This window comes from Haliotis rufescens, unplaced genomic scaffold (genome assembly GCF_023055435.1).
Source record: "Haliotis rufescens isolate VD_foot unplaced genomic scaffold, xgHalRufe1.0.p SCAF_20, whole genome shotgun sequence".
Taxonomy (NCBI): domain Eukaryota; kingdom Metazoa; phylum Mollusca; class Gastropoda; order Lepetellida; family Haliotidae; genus Haliotis; species Haliotis rufescens.
Window position 1 is genome coordinate 3,537,070 of NW_025963891.1, and position 15,557 is coordinate 3,552,626.

General features: G+C 42.5%; 1 protein-coding gene across 2 annotated transcripts in view; it reads right to left on the reverse strand.

Moving 5' to 3' along the window:
* The window catches only part of LOC124142702 (neuronal acetylcholine receptor subunit beta-3-like), a 123,622-nt gene that overhangs the window by 37,614 nt on the left and 70,451 nt on the right, over positions 1–15,557 (reverse strand). For both annotated transcript variants that reach the window (XM_046511292.2, XM_046511291.2), the window contains exons 3-4: positions 10,174–10,517; positions 5,363–5,472 (exon numbers count right to left, since the gene is read on the reverse strand). In XM_046511292.2, the coding sequence (XP_046367248.1) occupies positions 5,363–5,472; positions 10,174–10,517 (454 nt within the window). The remainder of the gene's footprint in view (positions 1–5,362; positions 5,473–10,173; positions 10,518–15,557) is intronic.

Consider the following 15,557-nt stretch of genomic DNA (forward strand, 5'->3'; position numbering starts at 1 on the left):
ACAATCTGCTTTAATTATCTGAAAACATCCTCAGTGGCGTGAAGTACATACTTTATTCAGTACAATTTGCCATGTTAGAAACAGCTACACCTTCTGTCACAAGGCCCGAACGAACAACAATACACGGAACGTTTGTTTCCTTAACGTTTGGCTTCAGTGTCTTCCCTGGGGCCTACAATGTAATGTTCTAGGAACGGGGCCTGTTTTGTTTGAGACAAGCCATATTTTTTTCTGAAAGAAGGAGTGAAACAAACTTCTTTTGCACAAATGACCAGTCTCCCGCCACGTCTCTCACAAGCTCTTACAAAAGCATATTCTGGTGACCAAGGAGGCATATGTTTAGTGCGGAGGTATCAAGGTTGGTATTGTACCATGACCAACGTAATCTGGAAACAAGCTAGTACCGGAGTCAGGCCTGGATTAGGGTATTTTTAATGCGGATAGAATCGTGCCAACGAGTTGGATGTGTAATACAGTTTAAACAATAATTGAGTTTGTGTGTGTGTGGAATTATTGCTTTAAATACCATCATAGAAATCCCGGCGAGAATTGATAGTGAAGTTGACAGTCATATTTACAATGCGTTGAATCCCAGAATATGTTGCAGATATCTTCACTGTCAACATCACCGTTACAATATAGACACAGACTAATTAAACTTATTCCACCTTGTGTATAAATTAATACTTTCCCCATCATATGAACTCATACCAATGTGCAGCCAAAGACATTTCACTCGTTTACAGAAATTTAACAGCGTCATATTTCGCAATATATGGACAATTCTCAACATCGGTGTGTTATGTCTGTTATGTGATTGCTTTCCGTTCTCGCGTGTGTCATGCCGATACTGTGTCTACAGCGTTAAATAGATCTACAATACGCATATGTGCACACCGGTATATTTACCAAGGTTAAACGTTGATATCAACATAGAACACAGGTCGGTTATAATTATTTCCCTTCACATTGTACAGATCATACGGCAGTTGAACTACGTGCAGTTGGCCTCATCAAAACCATGTGTACACAACTGCCACAATGGAAGGAGATTCACGCGTGTATCTTTCAATCTTACCCAACATACGTTTTGGCTCTCAGTGGCATGTACTTAATAGATTTACATCTCCTTCGCTATACGTGACAGAACACTGATAGGTACTTGCCCCTTCCCTTTCGATTAAACAATCATGCATCCCTTTCATCTAAATTGATAGACTTGGATATCTGGTTTGAGTGGAGGTTATGTGTTTCTAGTTGTGAATAGAATATAGTCAATAATTTATTAGATTGTTTTGCGTTAATCGTCACAAGCTGTTGCTTAAGGCATGCCTTCTGTAAAGCCCTCACCGTGGCAAACATTATATAACTTACACTGACCTCACCTGAATAACTCACCCTGACAACACCTACTGTTTCACCACACTGACCACATCTGTTGTATAACTCACACTGACAACACCTACTGTATAACCATAGTGACAACACCTACTGTATAACTCACACTGACAACACCTACTGTATAACCACACTGACCACATCTGTTGTATAACTCACACTGACAACACCTACTGTATAACCATAGTGACAACACCTACTGTATAACTCACACTGACAACACCAACTGTATAACTCAACCTGACAAGACCAACTGTATAACTCACACTGACAACACCTACTGAATAAACCACACTGACCACACCTACTGTATAACTCACACTGACAACACCTACTGTATAACTCACACTGACCACACCTACTGAATAAACCACACTGACAAAACACCTACTGTATAACTCACACTGACAACACCAACTGTATAACTCACCCTGACAACACCTATTGTATAACCACACTGACCACACCTACTGTATAACTCACACTGACCACACCTACTGTATAACTCACACTGACAACACCAACTGTATAACTCACACTGACCACACCTACTGTATAACTCACACTGACAACACCAATTGTATAACCACACTGACAACACCTACTGTATAACTTACACTGACAACACTTACTGTATAACTCACCCTGACAACACCTATTGTATAACCACACTGACCACACCTACTGTATAACTCACACTGACAACACCAACTGTATAACTCACACTTACCACACCTACTGTATAACTTACACTGACAACACCTACTGTATAACTCACACTGACAACACCAACTGTATAACTCACCCTGACAACACCTATTGTATAACCACACTGACCACACCTACTGTATAACTCACACTGACAACACCAACTGTATAACTCACACTGACAACACCAACTGTATAACTCACACTGACCACACCTACTGTATAACTCACACTGACCACACCTACTGTATAACTTACACTGACAACACCTACTGTATAACTTAAACTGACAACACCTACTGTATAACTCACCCTGACAACACCTATTGTATAACCACACTGGCCACACCTACTGTATTACTCCCACTGACAACATCAACTGTATAACTCACACTGACCACACCTACTGTATAACTCACACTGACCACACCTACTGTATAACTCACACTGACAAAACACCTACTGTATAACTCACACTGACAACACCAACTGTATAACTCACCCTGACAACACCTATTGTATAACCACACTGACCACACCTACTGTATAACTCACACTGACCACACCTACTGTATAACTCACACTGACAACACCTATTGTATAACCGCACTGACAACACCTACTGTATAACCACACTGACAACACCTACTGTATAACTCACCCTGACAACACCTATTGTATAACCACACTGACAACACCTACTGTATAACTCACACTGACAACACCAACTGTATAACTCACCCTGACAACACCTATTGTATAACCACACTGGCCACACCTACTGTATTACTCCCACTGACAACATCAACTGTATAACTCACACTGACCACACCTACTGTATAACTCACACTGACCACACCTACTGTATAACTCACACTGACAAAACACCTACTGTATAACTCACACTGACAACACCAACTGTATAACTCACCCTGACAACACCTATTGTATAACCACACTGACCACACCTACTGTATAACTCACACTGACCACATCTACTGTATAACTCACACTGACAACACCTATTGTATAACCGCACTGACAACACCTACTGTATAACCACACTGACAACACCTACTGTATAACTCACCCTGACAACACCTATTGTATAACCACACTGACAACTCCTACTGTATAACTCACACTGACAACACCAACTGTATAACTCACCCTGACAACACCTATTGTATAACCACACTGACCACACCTACTGTATAACTCACACTGACCACACCTACTGTATAACTCACCATGACAACACCTATTGTATAACCACACTGACAACACCTACTGTATAACTTACACTGACAACACCTACTGTATAACTCACACTGACAACACCTACTGTATAACTCACACTGACCACACCTACTGTATAACTAACACTGACCACACCTACTGTATAACTAACAACGATCACACCTACTGTATAACTCACACTGACCCCACCTACTGTATAATTCACACTGACCACACCTACTGCAGAACTAACAACGATCACACCTACTGTATAGCTCACACTTACCACACCTACCGTATAACTAACAAAGACCACACCTACTGTATAACTCACACTGACCACACCTACTGCAGAACTAACAACGATCACACCTACTGTATAACTCACACTTACCACACCTACTGTATAACTCACACTGACAACACCTACTGCAGAACTCACAACGATCACACCTACTGCAGAACTCACACTGATCACACCTACTGCAGAACTAACAACGATCACACCTACTGCAGAACTAACAACGATCACACCTACTGCAGATCTAACAACGATCACACCTACTGCAGAACTAACAACGATCACACCTACTGCAGAACTCACAACGATCACACCTACTGCAGAACTAATAACGATCACACCTACTGCAGAACTAACAACGATCACACCTACTGCAGAACTAACAACGATCACACCAACTGCAGAACTAACAACGATCACACCTACTGCAGAACTAACAACGATCACACTCTTTAAAACAAAAGTGGGCGTATGGAGACGCGCGGTTTCTTTAAAGTGGTTGTTACCACCCTCATCCTTCACCCCATGGACCTACACGTAGGAAACCCTGCAGAATTCCAGGAGAAAAAAGACATGAATGCCACTTTCTTCAGCAGACACAATCGCATCCACTTCCAATCACCTTAATTTAAACAAAATTATGGCAAAGCCACCTTTTAGAAAAAAACCCAGATTTTCCGTATTCTACCTATTGTGAACTATATTCTGAGATTAATCCAATCTGTTAGCCCCACGAAGGGAGAGATGCTGTAGCTGCTATAGTCACTCTACTCACAACGTCCCTCTGGAAGAAGCGTTAGATGTCCTTCGCATAGATATCACATCAATCAACTAGAAAGTAGATACACCGTTCACAACATCGTCCAGTTGGCAGCCAGCTGTTCCAGGAACTGGGACGGTGAGATGTATCAGCAGGTTACTGATCTCTCTCTAGGATCACCACTGTCCCTACCAATCACCGACCGCACGAGAGCGTCCCAGCGTCACTAACCCCTATGTCGGTACAGTGAGGTTGATGTCACCTCCATTATCTGTGACTTTCACCCATCCAATGAAGTATTCCATATCGTGACCTCTCCACGACCCAGACAATGCCAGAATAGGCGCCAAACCAGGCGTCACCTTCTCATCAGACAAAACATTTACAACGCCAGTGGAACCAGCACCCACAAAAGGAACCACAACCAAGAGCGTGTGTGTTTCAACAAGTGATTAAGAGGGCAACAGTTCAGCTTCCAAAGCAGACAAAGCACACCAAAAGAACACAAAACTATTGACAAAGCTGTTATGCTTCAATCTAAGATGTTTACCACCATCCAACGTCGGAGGTAGAGGAAGGTGCAAAGAGTCATCCACATGAGACAAACCAAGAACACCGTGATTCGAGATCAACGCGTTGTCCTATATGTTGTATGAGACCTATATAACAATATCAGCCTTTCTTTGTCCTCAATCCCATGGGGCTTCTAGGTTAGAAGTGGTTCTAGATTAGAAGTGGTTCTAGATTAGAAGTGGTTCTAGGTTTGAAGTGGTTCTCGCCAACCTAAGAGTTGATGTTTTTGAACAGATCTGGCTCGGGGACCTGATAGCGTGTCCATGGACCTCCGCTTCGTGTGATGGTAAGAACATATCGTACAATACTTCGCAAACACAAGTATTTCCTGGCGCCCTGGTATATATGGCTATACTGTTCTAGTACCAAGCAGCTATACTTACAAGTTATACAGCAGTATGTCAGGGAGCCAGATCTTCTTTGAGGGAACACGGATGTTGTCGATATCATCGTGCTCTGTTCTGTTCCACGATAACAAAACATCCGTCCATTCCTGTAAGTTGAAATAATACCGAATTAGTATTTACTAGTATGCATACAGATCGCACATTGTAGTGACAGTATCATAGATACGAAGGATGGAGGACAGGCAGACTACGAGAACATAAGGTTATGTATTATTATCGGGTTATATGTAGGAAATACTTGACAGCTGGCACCTGTTGTTTGTTTGTTTGTTGTTTAACGCTGCACTCAGCAATATTTATAGGTATATGACAGCGGTCTGTAAAAAATCGAGTCTGGACTATCATTATGAGCATCGATCCACGCAATTGGGATACGATGACATGCATCAACCAAGTCAGCGAGCCTGACCACCCGATCCCGTTGGTCGCCTCTTATAACAAGCATAATCGCCTTTAATGGCAAGCATGGGGTTGCTGAAGACCTATTCTACCCTGGATGATCACGCGTAGGCACCTGTAGTAATATTGGTGGGTTATACGTCGCAATAACTAGACATTACGCACCTGAAGTAACATTCGTTGTTTATATGTATCGGCAATAGGTGGCCTATATGTTGAAATAACACCTGTTTACATGGAAACCTTAAGGGTCTCTCATACTAATATAACACATCATAATCATAAGGGAACCAGTGTGACACGTCACGCAATGTATCCACGTGACGAATGCATTGAAGGCTAAACAAGGATACCACACGAGCTGCAAACAATCTGGCACGTGAATGCGTTGTTATCAAACAGGCCGAAACCGTTCTGCACTTGCATGTCAGTCAACAGTGCGATGCTGGTACATCAAGACAGCCAGCAATCTATGCCTCAGACAACACTAGATTTAGATCAGGTGTCACGTGACTGACATTAGAACGAGACAGTGTGGTGGAGTGCCAGGATAGGAGCTTCATTAGTATAGGTTAGATGGTTTTCAATCAGACATATGGTGCTGCTTCACCGTCTGACAGGGTAGTAGCTTCACGTCTGACAGGGTAGTAGCTTCACGTCAGACAGGGTAGTAACTTCAACATCAGACAGGGTAGCAGCTTCACGTCAAACAGGGTAGTAGCTCTAACATCAGACAGGCTAGTAGCTTCATTTGACAGGGTAGTAGCTTCATCAGTCAGGGTAGTAGCTTTACGTCAGACAGGGTAGTAGCTTCACGTCAGACAGCGTAGTAGCTTTACGTCAGACAGGGTAGTAGCTTCACGTCAGAAAGAGTAGTAGCTTCATGTGAGATTGGGTAGTATCTTCAACATCAGACAGGGTAGTAGCTTCAACATCAGACATGGTAGTAACTTCATTGGACAGGGTAGTAGCTTTAATGTCAGACAGGGTAGTAGCTTCAACATCAAACAGGGTAGTAACTTCATTGGACAGGGTAGTAGCTTCACGTCTGACAGGGTAGTAGCTTCACGTCTGACAGGGTAGTATCTTCAACATCAGACAGGGTAGTAGCTTCAACATCAGACAGGGTAGCAGCTTCATTTGACAGGGTAGTAGCTTTAATGTCAGACAGGGTAGTAGCTTCAACATCAGACAGGGCAGTAACTTCATTGGACAGGGTAGTAGCTTCACGCCAGACAGGGTAGTAGCTTCACGTCTGACAGGGTAGTAGCTTTACGTCAGAAAGAGTAGTAGCTTCATGTGAGATAGGGTAGTATCTTCATGTGAGATAGGGTAGTATCTTCAACGTCAGACAGGATAGTAGCTTCAACATCAGACAGGGTAGCAGCTTCATTTGACAGGGTAGTAGCTTTAACGTCAGACAGGGTAGTAGCTTCAACATCAGACAGGGTAGTAACTTCATTGGACAGGGTAGTAGCTTCACGTCAGACAGGGTAGTAGCTTCACGTCTGACAGGGTAGTAGCTTCACGTCTGACAGCGTAGTAGCTTCACGTCTGACAACGTAGTAGCTTCACGTTTGACAGCGTAGTAGCTTAATTTGACAGTGTAGTAGCTTCATTGGACAGGGTAGTAGCTTCATCAGTCCGGGTAGTAGCTTCAACATCAGACAGGGTAGTAGCTTCACGTCTGACAGCGTAGTAGCTTCACGTCTGACAGGGTAGTAGCTTCACGTCTGACAGGGTAGTAGCTTCACGTCTGACAGGGTAATAGCTTCACGTCTGACAGGGTAGTAGCTTCACGTCTGACAGCGTAGTAGCTTCACGTCAGACAGGGTAGTAGCTTCACGTCTGACAGCGTAATAGCTTCACGTCTGACAGCGTAGTAGCTTCACGTCTGACAGGGCAGTAGCTTCACGTCTGACAACGTAGTAGCTTCACGTCTGACAACGTAGTAGCTTCACGTCTGACAGGGTAGTAGCTTCACGTCTGACAGGGTAGTAGCTTCACGTCTGACAGGGTAGTAGCTTCATCAGTCCGTGTAGTAGCTTCAACATCAGACAGGGTAGTAGCTTCATTTGACAGGGTAGTAACTTCATATTCCAACAGGGTGGTAGCTTCATAATCCGGCAACCTTGGCGAAAACTTCAGAATCAGGCGAGGTGGTACCTTCAACCTTATCCAAAGCCTCGCCATAAAAAGGACAAGCAATAGCCGTACCATCAGACGTCAGTATTTGCATACGGACCGAGATGTGCCGGAGTTACAGCCCCCTTGAGGACATGTTTTCATCAACATGGCCAAACCAAATTGCTTCGTAACAGCTATATTCAGGAGGAATGACCTACAACTAACACATAACCAACGCGTTTGATTCTAGACAGATTGCCACTGACACCACAAATTTAGAGACTGATAGTTTTAGTTTTCGTAAGTATGACATGCATATTGAAGGGTTCTGAAAACGGGGATGGAATCAATACCGCCGACCCTGTATTGACACTATCACGGACGCTATGTGGATATTTAATCCGAACAATATCATGCAAGTATTTCTGTTATAGCTTGTTTGGCTCGTACCATCTCCAATGAAGACAAGCCACACCAACCACAACAGATCTGGAAATAACTTCGCTATAGGTTGCCGAATTCAATACACAACGTGATCGATGACTAAAATGTTTCCCAAAACCATGTGTCAACTATTGGGAAGGTTGGTTTTACAGTGAGAATGCAATGTTGCCATGGCACATATAGATGCGAGGGATGACTGATAAGTTCTGAATCTGACATATAAAGATTTGACCTGATGACATTCAAATTATTAAGTTTTCGACATAATCCCCTTCCACATTCATACACTTATGAGGGGCGGTCGGGTAGCCTAGTGGTTAAAGCGTTCGCTCGTCACGCCGAAGATCCGGGTTCGATTCCCGACATGGGTACAATGGGTGAAGCCCATTTCTGGTGTCCCCCGCCGTGATATTGCTGGAATATTGCTAAAAGCGGCGTAAAACCAAACTCACTCACTCACTCATACACTTATGCAGGCGATGTTGGGGGGAACTTATCCAAATTTTGTAGATGTCTTTACCCTAGATGCCCAAAAAGTTCTCCACCGCTGCTGTAACATCGTATTTCGAGTCGAAATGGGTTCCGAAAAGAGCTTTCTTCATGTTTGGGAACAGATTCTCCAAATCAGGAGAATAAAGTGGTTGCTGAAGGAGTTCCAAGCCACTGTCACAGTGTGAAGCAACGACAATGACTCATTTGTGCACTGGCGTATTGTGTTGGTTGCAGGACACACATTTTCTTAGCTTTCCACGTCTCTTAGTCTTGATTTCATTCCGCGATTGCCCCAAACCTGCAGCATTAAATGCTACGATTTTTTGTCTGGCCTTTTGGAAGTATCCACCACAATGACACCCTCGGCATCTAAGATCACAGACGCCATGACCTTGCCAGCTGAAGGGACAGACAGTGTTGTTTGGACTCATTGTTCAAAGATCACAAGCCCATGCTTATTGCACTGACTTTTGTTTTGTGGCTATGCCTCTATGACATCTTGTAATGTTCACAACAAAAGATTTCACTGTCACGCAGTTCCTCTTAATGTGATGTTCAGAAATTAAATTAATTTCCAGAAAAGTTCAATCATATCACCTTTAACTGATCCTAGATCCCTTGGCATGCAAAGGTTAAGCACTTAACATGCAACTATCACTTGACAAGAAAGTTGTTCAGGTTATTAAGTACAGGTCAAACATCCAACATGAGCTTTTGTCTCTACTGGGCAAAACGCCATCAACATGACCACCGTCGATGGTGAGTTTGTCTACCTATTGGTAATCTTCCCCCTAATTATTACACTTATATAGCAACAAGCGCGCGCGCGCGCGCGTGCGTGCGTGCGTGCGTGCGTGCATGCGTGCGTGTTGCTTGTAGCTTGCACTAGCTTTTATGAGTCCGGGCTAATGTCGAATTTATGGTGTTGAGATACAATGGCGCAGTTTAACATGAATACCCCACTCAGACACAGTAGATCAACTCCGAGCCGACCAGTCCTACTTTGGGCCCATAATGCCGAGCGCCAGGCATACTAACAACAAGTACCATCTTTAAACATTTCTTGGTTTGACGCGGCTGGGAATCGAACCCCAGACCATCCGTTATCCGGGCGGACGTTCTACCACAAGACCACGGAGGCGGTCCTATTTATGTATCTGTCAGGAATAGATCTAGAAGGCTACACATACGTTATGCACAATATAGCAAATCAATTTTTCTGACCTTCTTGTGCAGGGGACACCATTGTCATATGGAAGAATATTGTATTATCAATCTACAGAAAAAAAAACACAATAATAAAGCACATAGAAACTATTACTTACATAGTGATACCATATATTTGTTTTCAGTACTTGGTTTGTTTCGTCTACGTCTAGAATCTGTATGAGTGAAAGGCCAAAGTAAACGGTGAGGTTGTCGTTAGTGTGTATCACCGGTCGACCCACTCGTCCCTGGCGTTCGTAACGCTCCAATAACTTTTTAATGAGGATTTTCTCAGTCGATATTGCCTGCTTAGGTGGAAGGTGCAGGGGCGGCCGCTCCACGCTGCGTTCGTGTACGCTGTTCTTAACTGGCACCCCACTGCTATTCTGTAGTTGGTCCTCTACACTCTCCCTGGATTGAGCTGCCGGGTCGTCTATGCCGCCTTGTCCTTCTGTGGGCCTCACTGAAACACGAGAATAATACATTTGTCTACATGACTCGAAGATGGATTAGGAACAGGATGAGGAGTTTTGACTGTCTTGATTACATATTGGAAAACGTTGTTTGACACATGTTGTATATACACACACATATCCAAACACACATGCATACAGATACACAGACAAACAGACAAATATATGGACACACACGCACACGCACCAACACATACACGCACATGAACACACTATAGCACACACACAAACACAACACACACACAGACTACAGACACACACATACCGAAGGCACATACGCAAACACAGACACAGATCCAAACACACATGCATACGGACACACAGACAAACATATGCACGCACACGCACACGCACCAACACATACACGCACACGTACAAACTATCGCACACACACACACAAACACAACACATACACACACACTCAACACACACACACACACACACACACACACACACACACACACACACACACACACACACACACACACACACACACTAAAACACACACGCACACACTAAAACACACACACACACACTAAAACAGACACACACACACTAAAACAGACACACACACACACTAACACACACTAACACACTAACTAACACACTAACACTAACACTAACTCAAACACTTACACACTTACACACCATATTAAACCCGAAGATTTGATATTCGGGAGTATGGGAGTGGAACAATGGAATTTCTTGGGCAGACAATGTACTTTTTTTCAAGATGTTTCTGCGATAAAATGCCAGCACAATCGATTATGCTTTTGGCAGAGATTTCTTATGAACACGGGAAGGAGTTTGTCGCTTTTATTTTGATGTCACATTAGTCGTACAGGACCATATTTCGCAGTCACGTAAGTGGTTCAGAACAATTGCTTGTAGTCACATCAATTTTTCAGAACCATGGCTTGTAGCCACGTTAGTCTTTTAGAGTTATCACTTGTAGTCACGTTAGTCTTTTAGAGATATCACTTGTAGTAGTCACGTTAGTCTTTTAGAGTTATCACTTGTAGTCACGTTAGTCTTTTAGAGTTATCACTTGTAGTCACGTGAGTCTTTTAGAATTATCGCTTGTAGTCACATTAGTATTTCAGAGTTATCATTTGTAGTCACGTTAGTCTTTTAGAGTTATCGCTTGTAGTCACGTTAGTATTTCAGAGTTATCACTTGTAGTCACGTTAGTCTTTCAGAACCATGGCTTCTAGTCTCGTTAGTCTTTCAGAACCATGACTTGTAGACACGTTGGTCTTACAGTACCGTGATGGCTCTTAATCACGACAGTTGTGCAGATCCATTGCTCGTAGACACGTAAATCCTACTTGTTTGTTTCACTCACATCATATATGTCTTAATATCTTTCAGAAACATGTCCCACAAATCATGTTATCCACCAAACCTCATGATCAATTACTTGAGGCTGGTTCAGAGTGTCATATCTCGTTAATCTACAGAGCCAATATTATCTGACCACCATCGACATGTCGTTACAGAAGCTGTCGAATAAAGCTATTATTTACATCAAACGTGGCACAAACAGAGCACTGTCTGTTATGCACGTCACAAACATGTTTAACATCAATGTACGCCGACCAAATCTTTGGGAGCACCACTGGCCCAGGCGTCAAATGCACCGCAATTCGCTGTTCAGAGTTGCGTCCATTGGGCACGCCAGAAACCTAAGATCGTGGGTTCAAATCCTGGTTCGACCCTGTTATGTTTCTGAGTGTGGCAGCACCATACCAAAGTGGTAAACTTGTCAGACCTGCATCACTTCGGGCTTTTCTCCCACATTAATCGGACGCGCGGTGATATTACTGAAATACTGTTAAAAGCGTCGGTAAACTCACTCACTCACAAAATCTGTCATTTAGTATGACAGACAACCCTCAACATTATTACAATGCCTTATCACCATTCAACCAAGCGTCAATCCAAACAAAACTATGGCAGCCGTACTTACATTGATTATGTTCTGATCAATAGTCCCATTTATGAGGGGCGGTCGGATAGTCTAGAGATTTAAGCGTTCGTTCGTCACGCCGAAGACCCGGGTTCGATTCCCGACATGGGTACAATGTATGAAGCCCATTTCTGGTGTCCCCCGCCGTGATATTGCTAGAATATTACTAAAAGCGGCGTAAAATCAAACTCACTCACTCACTCCTGTTTATGAAGAACATTGTAAAAATCATGCATGCCTTAAACCACATAAACATGCCAGTGCAGGAATAATGATAAGTGTTGGAAACCTAATAAGAATAATATTATTCATCCAGAAATAACATTAAGATATATGTAATAAAACTACTCTTTGGCAACTGAAAACGTTGCACATTATCTAAATTTAACGTTTAAAAAAGACTTTGTTAATATAAGAGTGGCTTATAAATACCACATGCCAATAGTGAAGACCCACATTTCAGTCTTGATAGTATTGGAGACCAACATTTAAGTGATGTTGGTATTGAAGACCCACCTTTCAGTCATGCTAGTATTGAAAACCCACATTCAGTCATGCTAGTATTGAAGACTCACATTTCAGCCTTGCTAGTATTGAAGACCCACATTTCAGTCTTGCTAGTATTGAAGACCCACATTACAGTCTTGCTAGTATTGAAGACCCACATTACAGTCTTGCTAGTATTGAAGACCCACATTACAGTCTTGCTAGTTTTGAAGACCCACATTACAGTCTTGCTAGTATTGAAGACCCACATTTCAGTCATGCTAGTATTGAAGACCCACATTTCAGTCATGCTAGTATTGAAGACCCACATTTCAGCCATGCTATTAAACAACCTGATATCAAATGCCCTGACAGAACTTCACGTGCACATATTCCTATTTTACAAAACAAACCATCAGAAAGTACCGCGGACACGGGCGACTATATATATCTATTATTCCTTCTTTTGATATTCGTCCTTTCGGAGTGTGTTTACATCGGAAACATCCGTCATCGTCCCGTTGATTTCTTTAGACAAGAAAGCTCATTTTTTTCTTATCGATCTGACCCAAACGGACCTTTTTTCCATTAAGATGTCTGCCGTTCAGTACACCTCGTGAATGTTGATCCTAGCTAGATAAAGTCAATAGACGAGGTATTCTTGTGAAATGTGCCCAGTTCTACCTCCGCTCCCCACATTTCACCTCGGGTTGAGAACTTCCTCTCTCTCTCAGCCTCCACCATCAAACAGCTCCCCCTATCGCCTCCCTCCAGCAATTCAGCGACGAGCTCGCTGCTTGACGTTGCAGCTGGAGATGCTCTTAAGCCGCGGTAATAACCCCCAACACACTCACGTAGAGTGTCGTTCGTATATATTGTGTTTGTATTGTGTGTTTTACACAACCATAGGTAGAGACGGTTATATGACTACAAGATGGAGCATGGGGACTTAATTTTTGCATTTATACACTTGCGTAATAACCTATACAGATATTAGCCCTCATTTGGTTGCAAATGCCACTTGTCAGCGTCAAACCCACCACCAGCCGTCAGTAGATTATGTTAAGGAGCGTATAAATCATACATGCATTTCCCCTTTATTGTCGTGGCATGTGAAAGTACATAAGTACATAAGCATGGCCGGCATGTATAAACCGATGCTATTATCCCAGATTATGTGCGTCTCAAATAGTCCTTGGAACTTCCGATCGGGTAGGACATTAATGACGGAATCAATCCAGTCCAAACTGTGGTATAAGGATACGATACGCCGGCACACCATAAGCACATTCGAAGATGTATTTATGTTAGTCCGAATGGTAGAAATAGGATAGGCTATGCTGTAATGCACATTCGAAGATGTATTAATGTTAGTCGGAATGGTAGAAACAGGATAGGCTATGCTGTAATGCACATTCGAAGACGTATTAATGTTAGTCGGAATGGTAGAAACAGGATAGGCTATGCTGTAATGCACATTCGAAGATGTATTAATGTTAGTCGGAATGGTAGAAACAAGATAGGCTATGCTTTAATGCACATTCGAAGATGTATTAATGTTAGTCCGAATGGTAGAAACAGGATAGGCTATGCTGTAATGCACATTCGAAGATGTATTAATGTTAGTCGGAATGGTAGAAATAGGATAGGCTATTCTGTTATGCACATTCGAAGATGTATTAATGTTAGTCCGAATGGTCGAAATAGGATAGGCTATGCTGTAATGCACATTCGAAGATGTATTAATGTTAGTCCGAATGGTAGAAACAGGATAGGCTATGCTGTAATGCACATTAGAAGATGTATTAATGTTAGTCCGAATGGTAGAAACAGGATAGGCTATGCTGTAATGCACATTCGAAGATGTGTTAATGTTAGTCCGAATGGTAGAAATAGGATAGGCTATGCTGCAATGCACATTCGAAGATGTATTAATGTTAGTCCGAATGGTAGAAACAGGATAGGCTATGCTGTAATGCACATTCGAAGATGTATTAATGTTAGTCCGAATGGTAGAAATAGGATAGGCTATGCTGTAATGCACATTCGAAGATGTATTAATGTTAGTCGGAATGGTAGAAATAGGATAGGCTATGCTGTAATGCACATTCGAAGATGTATTAATGTTAGTCGGAATGGTAGAAATAGGATAGGCTATGCTGTAATGCACATTCGAAGATGTATTAATGTTAGTCCGAATGGTAGAAATAGGATAGGCTATGCTGTAATGCACATTCGAAGATGTATTAATGTTAGTCGGAATGGTAGAAATAGGATAGGCTATGCTGTAATGCACATTCGAAGATGTATTAATGTTAGTCCGAATGGTAGAAATAGGATAGGATATGCTGTAATGCACATTCGAAGATGTATTAATGTTAGTCCGAATGGTAGAAATAGGATAGGATATGCTGTAATGCACATTCGAAGATGTATTAATGTTAGTCCGAATGGTAGAAATAGGATAGGCTATGCTGTAATGCACATTCGAAGATGTATTAATGTTAGTCCGAATGGTAGAAATAGGATAGGATATGCTGTAATGCACATTCGAAGATGTATTAATGTTAGTCCG